The sequence below is a fragment of the Glandiceps talaboti genome, chromosome 20, assembly GCF_964340395.1.
Source record: "Glandiceps talaboti chromosome 20, keGlaTala1.1, whole genome shotgun sequence".
In the NCBI taxonomy this organism is placed as follows: Eukaryota; Metazoa; Hemichordata; class Enteropneusta; family Spengelidae; genus Glandiceps; species Glandiceps talaboti.
In genome coordinates this window covers 5,313,159-5,331,122 of record NC_135568.1, presented here as the reverse complement: position 1 = coordinate 5,331,122, position 17,964 = coordinate 5,313,159, and the positions used below count along the sequence as shown (strand labels likewise).

At 35.7% G+C, this 17,964-nt stretch overlaps 1 protein-coding gene across 1 annotated transcript; it reads right to left on the bottom strand.

Annotated features, from left to right (window-relative positions):
* Window positions 1-7,135: 7,135 nt before the first annotated feature.
* LOC144450999 (gamma-aminobutyric acid type B receptor subunit 1-like) lies at window positions 7,136-17,455 on the bottom strand. The gene is made up of 15 exons (XM_078141757.1): window positions 17,231-17,455; window positions 15,918-16,055; window positions 14,969-15,070; window positions 14,473-14,538; window positions 13,270-13,335; window positions 12,626-12,779; window positions 12,086-12,180; window positions 11,235-11,298; window positions 10,882-10,965; window positions 10,506-10,656; window positions 9,876-10,107; window positions 9,229-9,351; window positions 8,731-8,874; window positions 7,751-7,939; window positions 7,136-7,303 (listed from the first exon to the last, which is right to left on the bottom strand). The coding sequence occupies exons 1-15, from the start codon at window positions 17,453-17,455 to the stop codon at window positions 7,136-7,138; spliced, it is 2,001 nt and encodes a 666-aa protein (XP_077997883.1).
* Window positions 17,456-17,964: the final 509 nt, after the last annotated feature.

The following is a 17,964-nucleotide window of genomic DNA, read 5'->3' as shown; positions in this document are numbered from 1 at the left end:
TGATATGTGTGCTGACCAGAAACCATTCTTTTCTCATTTTTTTGGCATTGTGTCCTAATTGCTTTATCCAGCCATAGAGGGTGCCATCTTAATAAAATTCAGTAAGATTTCATAGTGTAGGGTCACTCAGGTAAATGAGAAATACAGAAATATGAAGGGTCACCAAAATGATTTGCCATGTTTTGGCAAATATCAAATATTTCACTAGTTTGTAGTGTTAAAATGTGATATTGTACATTTGAGGTGTTCCACTGAACTCGCTTGTACTGAATCAGGACACATTTAGCAAGTAATTTAAGAACTACTTCAACACTTGTTTAGCTCTGTTTTGATGCTATATTTTACACCTAGGATATTAATTTTGTCAATCAGAGAGAAAATGGCAAGGACTTGAAATTGCTTTAAGAGTTTAGCTTGCCATGCCAGGGAATGGACAAGTCAGGTATCAACAAATTATTACCACAGAAAGTGAACTATAAGCTAACAAAGATATACACCAACTAATAATAATGTGTGACATGTTGTTATTGCACAGGCAGTAGGGTGACAACTCAGATTGCAAAGTCCTCTCGAAGCCACACATTCTATCTTGATTACAGCACAGAATGATTACAGCTAAAATGATGTAGGCTTAGTGTTTCACTCAGGCAACATGACATCTACTACACACCCTCATGCAACTTCTAATGCAGAAGACACAGTTACATAGGTGTCATGCACAGTGGGGATGTAGAAGTAGTGAAATGTTGATTATCAGTTAGAAAATAAACCATTGCAGCCATTAAAATCACCAAGTCCATGTGTAATGTTTTCATTAGAAGCCTGTTTTCACTGCTCTGTGAAAAGATGTAGCAATATTTATCAGTGTTCAACATGATTGGGTGAAGGATCCTGCTGTGTTTATTGTTACTGTATTATTGTTAGTCTAGAGTTGAAATATGTCTATCTTTGTGTCAAAAATGTAATATCCGATGAGTGAAACATGAAGCCAACATCATTTTAGCTATATATGTACGTAACCAATGCACACTATCTCCCAATCTATTGCATGTAACAACAATACTTTTAGTTTGTGTCTGTCCTAGTTTGTTGATAGCTCCTTTTTACTTTCCGTAAGGAAGGTCATATATTGGGGACGACAATTCTGTCTGTCTGTCTGTCTGTCTGTCTGTATTACCATTTTCCCAAAAACGACTGGCTCACTCAATTCAAACAAAATTTGATGCACATGTTCTGTAGGGTAATGGCAAGAACTGATTAAGTTTTGGTAACAATTTCATGAATATTAATGAGCAATTTAAGTAATTAATGGTTTTCGGTAATTAGGCTATATCTTAAGAATGCATGCTTCAAATTCAATATAATTTGGTAGATATATCTGTGATACGAAAGCGTAATATTATTGGTGTAGCTTTTAGTTTTAACAAGTTACTTGCATATGTTTGGTAATTAGATCTTTAAAATTCTAGCTAAGGTGAAGCCTACACAAAGTTTTATAAATGCTTCACATTGCATGCTGTGCTGGCTGTAAGATCGCATCTGTAGGTATGCATCATGCTGGAGAATTGGCCGAGATAAATTCATATGATCTCTTCACTATTTAATTCTCAATCAAAATTGAATATCTTGTTTGTACTTCATTGATCATGCGTGTTTGCACTCCAATATGTTTCTGTTTGCTATGAAAGCATGCGTGGGAAGATCATCGGTCTAACCAGGTCAGTTTCAACTTCCGGGTCAAAATACCCCTCTTTCTACCGAAAATTCTGGAATGGACCAGTACACAAAGAAACTCATTTTTTACTATGGTCATTTAAAGCACATAAGAATTCATGAAATTTGAGATGTCAGTTGAGGTTTACGTTTTTACAGTATCTAAAATGGTGGACTCTACTAAAAGTTATGAGGAGTTGAAAATCCACCAAACTTTTGCAGAAGCGGATTTGTGTAATGTGTCAGCCAGAGTTCCAAAGCTACATTTTATTTATTGATGTAGTGACTTAAAGGATATACAATATCATGTCTTTGACATGTTGTGAATGAGCAACAACCTAAAGGTTTGCCTTTATGGAAGGCATTTAGTTTACATCTGATTCATAATAGTATCATGTAGCATTCAGGAACTGAGCTGCTTCGTAGCATTTTCATTTCATTCCAATGCTCAGATAGCCTGTAGATACTAATGGTGGGGTTCACAGAATTCAGTCACATAAGGGGGTTATTTAGCTTGCACGGCTTTACCTCACACAGACACCATCCTAGTAGATTCAGATGGTCTACCTATCTCATGAGAATTTATCAAAAACAGGAATAACGCCATAAGGGGTTAAATAATTGTAGGTATAGCATGAACATAAAGTAACTGCTCCAGAATATCCACTGGGAGTTCAAGGCAATACCGCTTGTTAATAGAAATACTGCCGGGATACCCACTGTGCAAGACATGATTTTGCTTTTGAAATTTTCAGCTAGTTCTGTATACGTGTAACTCGAAGATCAAGAGCTGCAAGTAAAGTGGCACTTGAACACGATCATTTTCAGTCACAGTGTACCGGTACATTGAACTTGTTATAAACGCCACTCTGAAGATACACGTAGTTTATAATCACACAATGTCACACAATTGCACAAACTCAACAAGTGAACTTCGTTAGGGGGTCTGGCATCAATGCGATTGCTGAACTTTATTTTCGCACTCCTAACTGAGTTTCGAAAACTTTCACACCTTCAGTGATAAAAGCTTCTGTATTTACTACTGAGATGTTGATAAGGTGATACAAATTAATTACTTCTAATGTGAGATACAGTGCTTGGTTTCTGGTGGTATTTTGATGTGTTTACCATCATCTCAGTAAACAGGTTCATAAGGTTGGAACTTCATGTTTACAATTTTCGCTACAATTTTCATCATTTTTTACATCATATATAAACGTGTGATGTCGCACTTGTGAACGTTCGTTTAGAAGAGGGGGTGGGGGTGGATGGATGGGTGGGTGGGTGGGTGGGGATTGTCCTAAACGAACGATATTCGCTTATTGAGCGTCATTATTAACGTTGTATGGGCATCACAAATTAAAGATTTAGTCTTCGCTGTTTGTTCGCACAAGCTCACACCCATTGTCAGTTACATATGTAAAATAAAATGGAAAAATCAACCGTCACGGTACATTTTATTGAACATAAAGGTCATTGTTAACTCTATTGGAAAATATAAAAGTATAGATTTTCTTGAAGACGAGACTCAAGTTTTCACTTCAAAAGTATCAGAAACAAGTTTCCATATGGCAACGTGTAGAAAAATAGTCCCGAAGCACATTACATTAAACGTATTTCGCGAGTCGGGTAATTGGCGAGCCTTGCCAAACGTTAATTGCCTTTATTTGAAAGTAAAAATGTGAGTTGTTATGCATTCACTGGCATCGATCAATTTTAAGCAATTTACGTTGCTAAATAGAAAGACACGACTCTTATGTTAAATACGGTAATTTTGCGATGATAACACTTATCCGGGGATCTGAAATATAATATCGTCTTCATAGAAAATTCAATCCAATGTACGTACGTACGTACGCACAATTATAGAAAAGAGACCTTTTGTATTTACGTCCAATTTTGCCCGATTCCGAGGAATTACATCTCGAACCAAAGGGTCGCCGAAATACAGACAATCGTAGAATTTCAAAGAGAAGACGGCGTCGACAGTCGCTCGGTTTCATTTGACACAGTGTCACATAGTTCATTCCCAAGTTTTAAGTCTGTCAACAGACGAGGGTTGAAGGACTAATATTCATAAGCGGCTCATGCAGCAGTGCTCCATCGTTCCTATCTATAGTTTGATCACTTTTATGGCGACGTATTTTAATTCACCTAACATACTACTTGGTTGTTATATTGAGAAATATATCGCCGAATTATTATTCTTGCTCCATGGTAGTGATCAGGGTATTCAGACTCACTTGCATATGTCTGTCTGTCTGTCTGTCTGTCTGTCTGTCTGTCTGTCTGTCTGTCTGTCTGTCTGTCTGTCCATCCATCCGTCTACCCTATCTTCAGCCTTCTGTTTCTCAATATTCAAATCTTTATTTTGGAAGTCGTTTTTAAATACAGGTATTGTTGAGATAAATTATTCGGAAATAATGGCTACCAGTTCAAAACAGGCGCAATATAGCAGAGGACAAATTTGATTCCACGGAAGTTTACCTGCTACTCTCATCACATTGTAGACGTGGGAACGTCTACAAGAAATGCGACTTGTAAGATAACGATCGAGTTATGGAATAACACATACAATCCAATTTCTTAGTAAATAATATATTTTTTTCCAGCGTACCGTTATTTAAAGTGACACTGGTTGAGTTTATAAGCCTTTTACTCAAATGAAAATACAGTAAAACTTCATCCCAGTATAATTATTTTTTAATGAAAATGTCGGTGTATGTCTTCTATGACAGTACAATTGGCATTGTCAGAACAGTTGATTGCAGGGATTTCCTGAAAATTCTTGATACCTATCATAAATTACGTCATCACTTAGTTTATTTATGATATTCTGAATACAAGTGACAAGGGACAAGGCCCCTTAGGTCACTCGTATTTTCCTTGGCTGGACGATTATTAACTTAAAGAATATTTCTGAATCAGTAGTGCACGGGTATTGCAAGTCTTCTTGAGATGAATACACTACCAATTTAAACAGAAAGACTGTAGAATTTCAATTAGGCGGTACCATATTTAAACATCTCACACAACAATTTGTCTGCTACAAAACAGAGGCTATAAGCTGATAGCACCCAGACACATACAATTTTATCACATTTTATTTCGCTGTGAACACAAAGATATACAGTTATGTGTTTGAATCTTCCTCATCTCATCGGACAGTGATGTTGATTAATTTGTGTTCGCAGTGAGATAAAATGTAGATCAACGTATCATTTTTATGTATTTCCACGCTATTAGTGCGTTTTGCTTTATGTAATTTGCAACAAAATTGTTGTGTGAGAAGTAAAGTGATGTGCTGCCTGATTAAAATGCTATAGTCACTCTGGTTTGGTAGTAACACACAAACAATGTAATACAGTGCCGATTTTGTCCATGTTTCTCAAACCCCATATGCCGCACGTTTGACAGAACAAGTTTAATTCACTTGCAGATTTATTGTGAAAAATATAAATGCTAGGGGTGAATTAATGTTTGGATCGCTAATCTTCAAAGAAAGCGGTTTCTTAAATGACTGTGATAAAAGGAAAAGACGAGTGAACACGTGGAGACTATCTTGGGGTCGGGCTTCTGGCATAATGTGCGGTATGCATTGATCGTTAACTTTTAATGGCAAAAAATAGCGCTTTCGTCCCAGGGAATACTTTTAAATGACATTGATCCCGCGAAGAAAAAGTGTTACTACACAATCACATCTGATAAGGTCGGTAATAGGAACGGCCTTAAAGGAAGTTTTTTTTTACGAAATACATGACACCATAAAAGTGAAAGTTAACCATCAAGGTAAGTCCAAGGATATCATAGCATGTATCACTACCTTTTTAAGATCGACTATGTACTGAAGACGTGACATCTTTCCTATTTTAATAATGTAGGCTGTAAGGGTATTCACAGAGATTAACTTAAATGCTGATGATATACTGAATTATGTCCCATGATCCGAAATTTCATACTTTACAAAGACTCTGTGCAATACGAATTTCTTATGAATATGATTCATAAAGGATAAGGAAGATGCGACTTTTCATATAATTGTATTGACGTGTGCACTGTATGTGGAAAAAAAATCCGTACATTTGTTAAAGCCATACCAGTATGTCTGTCTGTCTGTCTGTCTGTCTGTCTGTCTGTCTGTCTGTCTGTCTGTCTGTCTGTCTGTCTGTCTGTCTGTGTCTGTCTGTCTGTCTGTCTCTCTCTCTCTCTCTCATGCATATGTGCATAAAATGCCTTCAAAAATATCACAAGAAATGCTGCCTTTTTATACATTCATAGAAGATAAAACATTAGACTTTACATAACAGTTACTATAGGGTTTAAAGATATGCACATAACACGTCAACTCAAATGTTTCATTAAATTACATTCCAAATAAAAGTACAATAGCTAAGTCAATTGAATTCATTTAAAAAGTCATTAATTACCGCGACATCTAATTTAAATAAACTTTGAAATGGAAATTTATTAGTAATTAAAGTTATATCAGTAGCTCCTACAAAAGCTTACTACTGTTAAATTAACACTCATTGTACCTTATGATCCTAAATTGTAAAATCATAGCCAGTATTCATTTCTATTCCATTAATTTCAACAATCCATATACGATATCACAGTTCCATTAACTTCACCCAAAGAGACAACAATTTGGCAAAAGGGCAAAGCTACATAATTGAAGAGGAACACAATGAATAATATACGTAAAGAGAAAGGTAAATGACTGAAAATTACGCTAAAAGATATTTGACATATAATATTAATACTTTAATCTTAAAATCTTAAAAGCCTGGCGGCTTTGCGACGTCTTTATTGCGCTTGGTAAAAGTGACTTCTTAACATGAACTGCGCCCCGGAAATACAGTTTAAACTTTAAATTTGTTGCCACTGTGTTCGTGACGCCAACCCACCTCTATTAAATTTAGGAATCAAATCAAAGGTTACTGTACAAAACCTTTGAATTAGAGATCAAAATGACGTCAGAATTGAGCCATTTTAGAATCCAATATGGCCGATGAATAAAGTGAAATGATATTTCCGGATCCGCTACCGGAAAAAGATTATCTGTTTCCTTGAAAACAAAATGGCGGACGCCAAATTTCTTTCAAATTTGTTCCAGAGGCGCAGTCTACCTGGAGTATTCTTGCATATGATTGATTGACAGTCAAGAAACCAAACACTTGAATAATAACACTCAATAATTCGCAGTGCTTATAGTACGATATTTGATGTGACAGCTATGAGAAGGCACGGATGTTAGTAGTTTCTGTTGCTGAGCCAGACAACGTTTTGTATTCAACTGACTTTCATGCATTGTAACTCACTATAGTAGTCTACGATTGTAACGATATATTTTAGTAAAATCAAAGATAACATTAACTTTAACATTAACTTTTAATGAAACAAGATCACATTTTATAGCAGATTACCATTCAGTTTGTGTCTCTTTGTCTGTGCACATCTTCTGTTTACTTTTACCACTCGGCCCTGCCGTGGGCTGCGACTCACAACACCAATCTGGTTCCGTTGATTGCGTTGGTCTAATGCTGTTTGACCCTCGGGTAACAGTTTCTCCAGCACCGTACGCCATAATCTACGAAGCAAGCAAGAACTGAAATTGGTATACATGGCGAAAAACAAACAAATAATGTCGACAGTCGGGTACCTATCTCCCATTTGACAGCCGATTTATGTTGGGGTTTACGACAGTCACTGCGCACTAATCTAACTACTAGTAACAGTAATGATTAATAGCTGAATAACAGACAACAAAAATATGGCAATATAAAGCCAACAAGTGTCGGTATCCCCCGTAGCAATTTTGGACAAATTAAAGTTGCCATTTAACGGCACCGAACTTGACAAATGCACTTATTTTATTGTTCTCTAAAGAGACAACTCAATGCAAGTGTCGTTTTCCAAAGTGATCCCCAACCTACTAGAGAGGTTTTTTTCTAAAATGACGGCCCCAGCCAGTTAAAAATGACCGGCATTTTAAAATTCCATAAGTATTGGAATTCTGAATTGTAATTACTCCTACCTTCGGAAGGCACACAAGGCACTGTGTAACCGTCGTCCCTAAGAGTATGAAAGCAGAGGAGATACCATACGATAACACCGGATCGTAGCGTAATATGTATGTTAGTGGGGCACCAAGACAACTGAGTATCACAACGTTATAGATACACATTCCGATATACCGTGAATCATTTAATACTGCTATGGATACCTGGGAATATTGAGATAAAAAACAGTGACAGATTATCAGATAGGCGTTGTAGAACATTGTCTCGTGCTACAACAAAATATAATTTATATATACTGTAACTGATCATGTAGGCAATGTTGCATACTTATTTTATTTGTGATCACTTTGCGAAAAATCATATTTGACCATATCTTTCCACCGGGGCAAATCTTGAGCAGAGTAGTGAGATAGGAGACCAAGTTCCACCTTTGACTCAATTTAACCCCGGTGATCTCTCCCCTCGGGGTTGTAGTCAGTCACAAGTGGTACTGCGTCTCGTACTACCCCTGGACAGAGATGGTGGTTAGCTGTGTCACAGGTAGGGTAAAGCTTGTGTAAAGGTGGGTAAATTTGACTTTTCCTATAGTGATGAGGTAACGGAAGTCAAGACGGAAGTCAGATAAAAGTACAGTTTGATACATGTATCATTCCCAATAATTGTCTTCATTCATCGGAGAAAAATATGAATGGCGCATGAGACTTTTTACACCAAGTCAACAGACGAGTAGGAAATCTGATAGACCTTATGTCACGAGTACGTATACATCCCGGCTGAATAAAGAGCATTATGGAATAATATAAAAATACACCCTTTTAAGTATAGTCCATGAAAACTAAGATTTTTTATGCCCGAACGGTTTCGTTGACTGCACCTGTTCATTGAATCGCGGCGATCATGAAACGGGTTGCAGGTACAGACAGAGTTGTAAAATCATTGTTTTTTAATTATCAAACATTAGATAATAATGACGGAGAAAACAAAAAAGACCAACCTTCCTGGTTTCCCACGCTAGGAATCCTCCAAACAACAGTACTATGGCCTTCATAGAATATATAATAGCTACCCAATACGTCATCTTAGGTGATTCACAATACGCAACCTGGCTAATGAATACCTTGTCTCCTATTTCCAAGGGCTTGATTTGCAAAAAGAAATAAAATGTAAATTTACTTTTATATGGAATCCATGGTGACGTATTGTAACATTTTCAAAAAAATCTTTTAATGTTCTTTATAGAAAAAGCTAACTTTGTCAACCAAGCTTATCTTTAAACTTGTGTGGAACTAGCAAACGTGCATGTTGAATTATTCTCAATTGACTACAATTTCTGAGTTGAAAAGAATAAGTAACTCATCGACTCGCATGGAAATTGATACCTTTCTTTCTGTGATTAACTCCAAAATGTAACTAACTTAACTATAGTGACAATATTGCATCAAATTTTGTTTGAAGAATGTAGACTTTCGAATCTGAATAATAAAAAACTTACAATTTCATTAGCATCCCGAATCACTATCATCAATGGATCCAACACTTCCCATAATCCCACAGTTATGATATCGATGGTAACTATAACCACTACTCCTATCAAAAGTTGGCTATCTTTAATGGCCTGTCATTAACAAACAAACAAACAAACAAACAAACAAACAAACAAACAAACAAACAACAAAGAGTTAGCTGCGAACAAATCTTGAGAAAATCTCCATCTCTGTAAACGCTGGAATATGAAAAACATCAGTGCCAAAACAAAATTTTTCATCACCCCACCTATTCTAAAATTGAGCGTCATGGGAACCACACAATTGTTTTTGTTAGGCCTTGGGAACATTTCATCCAAACTGCATGCAAAGCACTATATACACGCATAGGATTGTACATGTGACTTTACTGTAATTCCTAATCTGTCGAGACAATATACCTCTGCAAAGGTCAAGGTATTGCCGGAACCGTGGTTAAGAAAATCAAGATTACTTGCTTACAACTACGTAACGTTAGACCCTTGTTTATCTTCACAATCCCACAATGCACCATCAGCTAATTCAAGATGGCGGGTGCGAATACAAGTACATACATGTAGGGGGAAAATCTGCACGTTCATTCCTCTCTGCTAGAAAACTAAAGACAAATGCTAACCTTTCTTTGAACTTTCTTATTGGTGAAGATGACATGCACCCTCCATGTCTTAGAGAACAAAGCACCGTACGCGAGAGAAAATCCCAGGAGTAGTAGGTATATCGAAGCCTTGCAACAATGAAGAGGATTGACATTGAAACCTTTGACATTCGCTGGGAGGATGGAGATGTAAGTCAAAATACAACCACACAGTATTATATTGTTGATGTTTGGTGATGACATCTTGATGATGCTGAAGTGTAGAGGACAAACTCAATTAATACATGAAATTAGCGATGCTCTCCTGTTTCTTTCTGTCTCCCCTGTCTCTGTACGTCCCTCTGTCTGTCTGTCTGTCTGTCTGTCTGTCTGTCTGTCTGCCTGCCTGCCTGCCTGCCTGCCTGCCCGTGTCTCTGTCTGTCTCTTTCTGTCCATGACTGTCAGTCTGTTTCCATCCCTCTTTTCTCCTTCCCTCTCTGTTTCACAAAGTACTTAATTATGTCATGTATGTACAAATTTAACATACTGGGCAGGATAATAAACACTAACATGCACAAGGAATTTAAATGCACAAGCTTTCAAATCATTAAATCTGGCTAAAATTATTTTCTGCTTCTACATTATCTAACAATATTTGTTGTATTTATTTACCGTTTGTGCCGGTATCTGTTCATGAACACCAAGAATCCTAATCCACAGGAGATGCCAAGAATGGCAAATACAGACATCATGTAGTAAAGGTAAGGGGCTACTTTAGCAATGATGTAATATGTCCTTGTGGCATCAACCGGGGGGCTACCACCTAAATGATAGCAGAATACAAAATATTTATAACATGTGCACATGAAATTTTCGTCCGTCTCTCTCTCTCTCTCTCTCTCTCTCTCTCTCTCTCTCTCTCTCTCTCTCTCTCTCTCTCTCTCTCTCTCTCTCTCTCTCTCTCTCTCTCTCTCTCTCTCTCTCTCTCTCTCTCTCTCTCTCTCTCTCTCTGTCTGTACTTTAACTTTGAGAAGAAGGTAGTACTCACCTTTCCATATAATTGGAGATTCAGGATCTATTTCAATAATTCCGTTATCCAGTTTGTATATACCAACCCTTACCTTCACGGTATCTTGATTAAAAATTATAAGTATATTGAATTTAGCAACAAATTGAAAGCAATAAGCCATGGAACGCTTAACATAACACACTACACATATTTTGATTTCAAAGTCATACGAATGCCTGATTTTTAAGTTAATGTTTCAATTCTCATCGAGTTTTTTGTAGAATCAGTGATCTAAGATGTCCTGGCATATGCAATATGGTCAAAAGATTTTCTATTTAGTTCAAATGTTTTTCAACGAAATTGAAATACATGAAGAATCAATAAAAAAGTACCTTGATATTGTTGTACTTTGTAGTCGGCAAAGACGTCACCATATTTGTTAAACTGGATTCTTCCCTACAGGAGAGGCCAGAAGAGATTTCAAGGTGCATGCTTTGAATGGGAACGCCACGCCATGAAATTAAAGGATTGCCATAACCTCTGGGTTCAGGAAAGTCATGGCCATGATTTAATATCACTTAACGATCGTGCCATTGCCATGAGACACCAATTTGAAACTAGCTTTAGATTTATTGTTATAGCAGTAGTCCAGCATTGCGCCACAGAAGTTAGCAGACATGTACATGTACATTTAATAGATGAATAATACTATTCATAATTTATGGATATTTTTTGTTCATCAAATACATATGTATGTTTGTTAGCTTGAGCAGGAAACAGTCACTAAACAATGAACGTGAAACAGGATTCCATTTGGTATTTCCTGGTAATTACAATAAATTTATGTGATATAAAATCATGAAATAATTCTCAAAAACCCAAGCTTTACGAAAATGGCTTTATTTGCTGAAGTGGTTGTCCTTTTTAATAAGTTGCTAAATATTTATACAGCTCTGCCGACACTGCTCAAAGCACTTTACAGTTATTATCTCTGGTATGGGACTATAACTGCACAATTGTCATTTATATACTACTCAATGGAGAGCATAGGATGTAACGCATTGGACTGAAGTAATAGACATGGCAACCCAGTCTATTCTACACCAGTCCTATATAATTGATGTTGACAGAGTGCACAATCATGGTTCAAATGTTGCTTAATATCTTTGTTAACTTAAGTTAAACTGCTTTGAAATCAAATTTTGATGTTTTTTTAAAAAAGATTTTAAACTTCGTTACTCACAGATGTCCCGTCGAAAGTTAAGTCATTAAAATTCTGCAGAATTAGCTGTGCCATATCATCATCGCCATACGTAAAATTCTCGAGACGTTTGTTATCTGGAAGAAAAGAAATCAAAAGAAAGGGACACACGCCGAGTTTGTACGTTTTCATCAAGCAACTTATGCTGAATGACCAAAGGTAGTTACTGAAAAACACTTAATCATCATTCACTATTGGCACACATTCATAATGAACCCTGGTAAATATTTAATGGCATAGGTTAGTATACAGATGCTAAGTGTTGGAGAAGCCCCTATCATTCATCAAATGTATGTACTGATGACGCCATGCTTGCCAAAAGACATTGGTTTATGTAGCAATATGTTTTACAAACCGCTCGGGGTTAAACAACTCAGTTTATGCCACTTTTGTAAACACAGTTTGTGAAAGGAAATATGTTATTCCTCTTATAATTCATAGTTTTTAGAAACATTTTTCCCCTATCCATCTATTCAAGTATTTTTAAGTACACTATTTTGTAATTTATATTGAATTACTTACTGTCCATCTTTTCGAGAGTGTTATGGGTATTATTCAGGGCTAACGCAATTGCCCAAATGCCATCGTACGCTCTTGTGGATGATGAATAGCCCGTTCGACTCTCACCAGTATAATTTACATATTTGTCATATATCTCAAAGTACTCATCTGTCGTCTGCAAATAGTTGATAGTAAAGCATTCAAATGAGGATAACTTGTAATGTATAATAGCTATATTTTAGTCGTTGTACTAAAAATGCAGAGCACAAGCCAAACGTACCGTACAAGAGCCAAAGAGAAATTGCCAAAGATAACATCAAACCCAGCTGCTTTGACAATATACACTAATACGTTTTGTTACGAATTAGATGAACACAAATGGTTTGAAAAGATGTATCAAAGGAACGTGGTTGTTAAGTTCCAGCTCGCGTGAAATTGTGAAAAGAATATTAAGCTAATTGCTTGTACATCCATACATAATTACATCACTTTTAATCACAAAATCAAAATGGTTGGAAGTATCCAGCACTCTTTAAATTTAGTGACCGAAGAAACCATCAATTTCAACATTGACTTGAACAATACAAGTACTATGTTTGCCAAAACAGTTACAATCTGTGTAGCAAATGACAAAAATATATTTGATATATTGTAGGATATCTCACCAGGTTAGCTATTCCCCTTTTAGTTGGATCCGGATGTCTTTTGAAAGTATCTACGGATAGCGCACCCTGAAAGAGGATAAAGAAACAAAAGCAATTATAGGGTTTCTTCGAATTTCATTAGATCCTATAACACCTACGTTTTTAGTGAAATCACAAGGTATCCAGTACTTAAACTTTCATTCTGACATTCACTGTATAAGATCCACATTAATTTCTACATACCTGATATTCAAAAACATTGAGAATGCGCATCTTACAAATTAGTATTCAGTGTTCATCTTGTTGAATATTTGTAGGGTTTCAGTGGTTTATGTTATTAGCATTGCAGTGCATCTCAACTAAGACACATAATGAAAACCTTATGGGATATGGAATCTGCGATTTAGGAATATTATTGATGGAATGAATTTCCAATTCGTAATTATACACTGAGGGTCTTATAGATAGTAGACAAAACGTTATAGTGTCCTTCATGTAAAATCCCTGGGAAGGTGCTCTACATTCAAATGACAAATATCGCTGATATTTATTTTTTCTTACCTCCGTTACTTCCAATATTTGTTCTGGCGTACAGTCTACAATGTCATCATACCAAGTTGATTCTAACCAATTCGGAGCAAACCAGCCTTCTATTAGCCAAGCGTATTTTGCTCCGTACATGTTTAATTTATAGGCCTATGAGAGAGAGAGAGAGAGAGAGAGAGAGAGAGAGAGAGAGAGAGAGAGAGAGAGAGAGAGAGACAGACAGACAGACAGACAGACAGACAGACAGACAGACAGACAGACAGAGACAGAGAGAATCGAAGGTCAGAAGGATACACTAAATCATTTGATTTGTGGGAGGTCTTTACCAGCGGTAAATGGTAACTTTCACTCCAATATTCTACTGTAGTGTTAACTTTTTAATATTAGTGACGTTATGATTCGCCTGCATAACCCGTAAAGAACGTCATTATTTTAAGTTACTCAAAATATTACACAAATCATAGCGTCAGACAGGTCATAAGTAAGATAGAAATGAAATGGACAATTCTCATTCAAAGCTATGAAGAGATAAACTTTTATAATAACTTTATATTCTGTATCGGTTATTATCATTTCGTCCAAAATCAATCTAACAAACAATTTTTTTTGAATTTATCTTCGAATTTGCTTGCGTTTTCAGAAAAGTAAAGGTTAGGCCAATGTTACTTGAATACGTACCTCACAAAAAACCTTGATACCACCTTGTCTGTAAAAATTGCCAATAATAATACGAGCTCCCTTTTTCTGTTAAGTAAAATATAGAGCTTAGATGTGTTCGTAGCTTCAAGGGGCTTGGCAGTGATAACATAGCAATATTTCAATTAGTATTGGCGATGTTGGTTGAGTACACTTTCATTTGTTCTCAAGGTGGGTTTTTAATGTAGGCTATTGTATCATTTGATGTACCTAATGGATGGTCATACAAGCTTTGAATAGAGGTCAACATGATGTCTAAATTTAGTTATTTGATAATCCAATATGGCCACTGAATACAGTGTGAACTGTATAGTATCGAAAACAAGACAGTGGAACTCCACTTTCTATTATTCCAAATGGACTCGAAACAAGCTTTCACATGGCAAAGAATAGAAAGTATTGAAGAACTCTGGTTTCCATGGAAATTTGTCCCCAGAGCATTCTACCGGATTGACAAAAATAAAGAGGTTTGTTGTACCTTTATCCTTTCCATTTGAAGCACAGCGTTGTCAAGGAAAGTTTCTGTAGTAAGAACAGTAATATTGGCCCCTTCCATTTTGGTCACCAGATCAGTATTAACCTAATATTGTGAACAAGATGTTTGGGTTCTTAAACAGTAAAGACACCCTACATATATATATATATATATATATATATATATATATATATATATATATATATATATATATATATATATATATATATATATATATATATGTATAATATATATATATATAATATATATATATATATATATATATGCATCTATGCATCTATGTATGTATGTATGTATGTATGTATGTATGTATGTATGTATGTATGTATACATACTTCACATATGCAACATGAAATAAAACTCAAAATTGAAATGAAATAATCTGAATGTTATGTATTACCTCTGCCCAAATGTCATGTTTTTCATAAATTGTGGCCACTATCTTCCAACCGAACACTTGCAGCAACGCCAATTTAGCAATGTTTTCAGCTGTATTAGGCGTGTTTATTCTTTTAAACAAAGGATATATGCTCTTATCAGATAAAGAATGGATGGCACAACTAGAAGACATCTGTTGAAAATACAAAGTTGTACTGATAAATGGACATCAATATATCAATATATATGTATATGTATATGTACACACACACACACACACACACACACACACACACACACACATATATATATATATATATATGTATATATATATAATTCATATTAATCATAATCATATCACATCATTAATCATATATTAATTTAGTAACCATATACTCTTTGATAGTTAACGCAGTGAACTAATTTTTTTTCATTTCTTGAAGATTGTATCAGTTGATAGATAAATAGATTTTATAGAAAAGATGTGTAAATGATCGTTTTTTGACTAAATATACAAAACAAATCATGAAAAAGACATTGTCTAAAAGCTTACCTGTACAACGCTCCAGTGATGGCTTGAGGCAGCTGTACCCTGGCAGGCAGCAGAACATCCAGGTCCATAGATCATTATCTTTTGTGGCTCTTCGTAAAGCATTTTATACATAGCATCAACTGCATCGCCTGAGTTACACTGTGATATACAAGTAGTCGAAAAGAAAGTTTATTTGACGAAATATACTTTATCGTAACTGAGGAAATTCAGGCAAAAAGTTGTGCAGTTTGAACGTTCAAACATTTAGACATGATGTACAGCGTTATAGGTGTTAAGTGGATGACTAAAGCACAACATGTAAATCATACTGTATCTGCAATCATTTCCTGCATAAATTGTGGAACTTTAGTATTGATTTATGCTAATGAAAGTAATGACTATTGTTCTAGTATTTTTATTTATGATCATAATGACTTGCTATTAACTTTGTACTGTATATTAACTTTGTACTGTATATTCGTATCTAGTGCACAATGCAGGACTCATTATTATTCATATATGTTTAGTATGGTTCCGATATTCAATGACTAGTCAAGTGCCATCAAATGCACAGATGAAGAAACTCCAACCTTTTCTCAGTTATAATATTATAAAAATCGTGGGTCACCATACAAATGTTTGAAATAGAAGTCAATGTGATGTCAAACTTGAGTTTCAGAATCCAATATGACTACCAAATAGTGTGTTGAGTCCATCTCAAAATAAAAGATTTCGGATTTCCTTTCTTTGAACACACGACAGAGAATAAATTTCTTTCGGCAAGTTTGGGGAGAATTGTAGAACATTGATTTTCGAATTCAGTGAAATCTTCCTCCAGGGAGAATACTACCTTTAATGATAATGACTGTCATCAATATAAAATGCTCAATGACCTTTGCTTGATTGCATTGTATATCTGTAATGAATATAATCGACTACTTAAACATAAAATAGTCAGAAATTAGTCGACTCTGATCATGTCCAAACTTTCACTTAAATTTTTGCCTGTTTAATAGTCTGATTAATGTTAGTATGTTTAGCTACATCGTTACGGGTAGATGTGTTTACCTTTTACAATACGATTTAACGAACGCACACATTTCAAGACCCTGTGCCTAAAGTGCTGCCTGTAAGAACATACATTACTGTAACAGAGGATGTCTCGAAAGCTTATGCTGGTAAGGACCTTTGAACATCTTCTCACGTGGGTGGCAATGAATTTCATACCAGCAACACACGTATGTTGAGTTGACGAGTTGATATAAGCTGAAACTTAATCCATGCGTATGAGATGTATATACAATACAGAAATACGAATGGAATGCTGAACATACCTTACTGTCCTTCCATATCATTTTTAATTCGTATCCAGGCAACAAGTCTTCCCTCGCATTAACGTGCAATAATCCAAGTTCTGCCGCTGGCAAGCCACCTTCTCCCCCATTCCAACTGCGTGTTTCAATAGGAAACAGTCCGGCCAAATATAACGGTATCTTATCATTATCAGACCGACAACTTCGACACGTCAACAGTAAAGCCACAAACAGTACTAACTTCATTGGTTCTCACGTTCAAAGATTTAAACATGCAGTTGCGATTTGCAGTCCTGTAGAATGTAATGAAGAAAGGTTAGGTGTTTCTAAATGTCGTCATTAAACAAACAGCTACCAACATGCATGCACGCGTGTGTACGTGCTTACGTGCATGCATGCATACATACATACATACATACATACATACATACATACATACATACATACATGCATACATACATACATACATACACACATACATACACACACACAAGCATACATACATACATACATACATACATACATACATACATACATACATACATACATACATACATACACACACACACACATACACACACACACATACATACATACATACATACATACATACATACATACATATACATACATACATACATACATACATTTTTCTTATGTGTAAACTTGCAGCACTTCCAAAATGGCGAAATGTTGACATAGCAGGTAAATATAAAGCAAAGGAAAAGCTTGACGTTTGTTTGGAAAACTCAACC

Excerpts from the sequence above, each read along its gene's own strand:
- LOC144450999 (XM_078141757.1), bottom strand. The coding sequence starts at position 17,455 with ATGAAGTTAGTACTGTTTGTGGCTTTACTGTTGACGTGTCGAAGTTGT. Across the intron at positions 16,056-17,230 it reads TGATATGGAAGGACAGTAAG|TGTAACTCAGGCGATGCAGT; the intron begins GTATGTTCAGCA and ends TGTATATCACAG. Across the intron at positions 13,336-14,472 it reads GTATCAAGGTTTTTTGTGAG|GGTGCGCTATCCGTAGATAC; the intron begins GTACGTATTCAA and ends ATCCTCTTTCAG.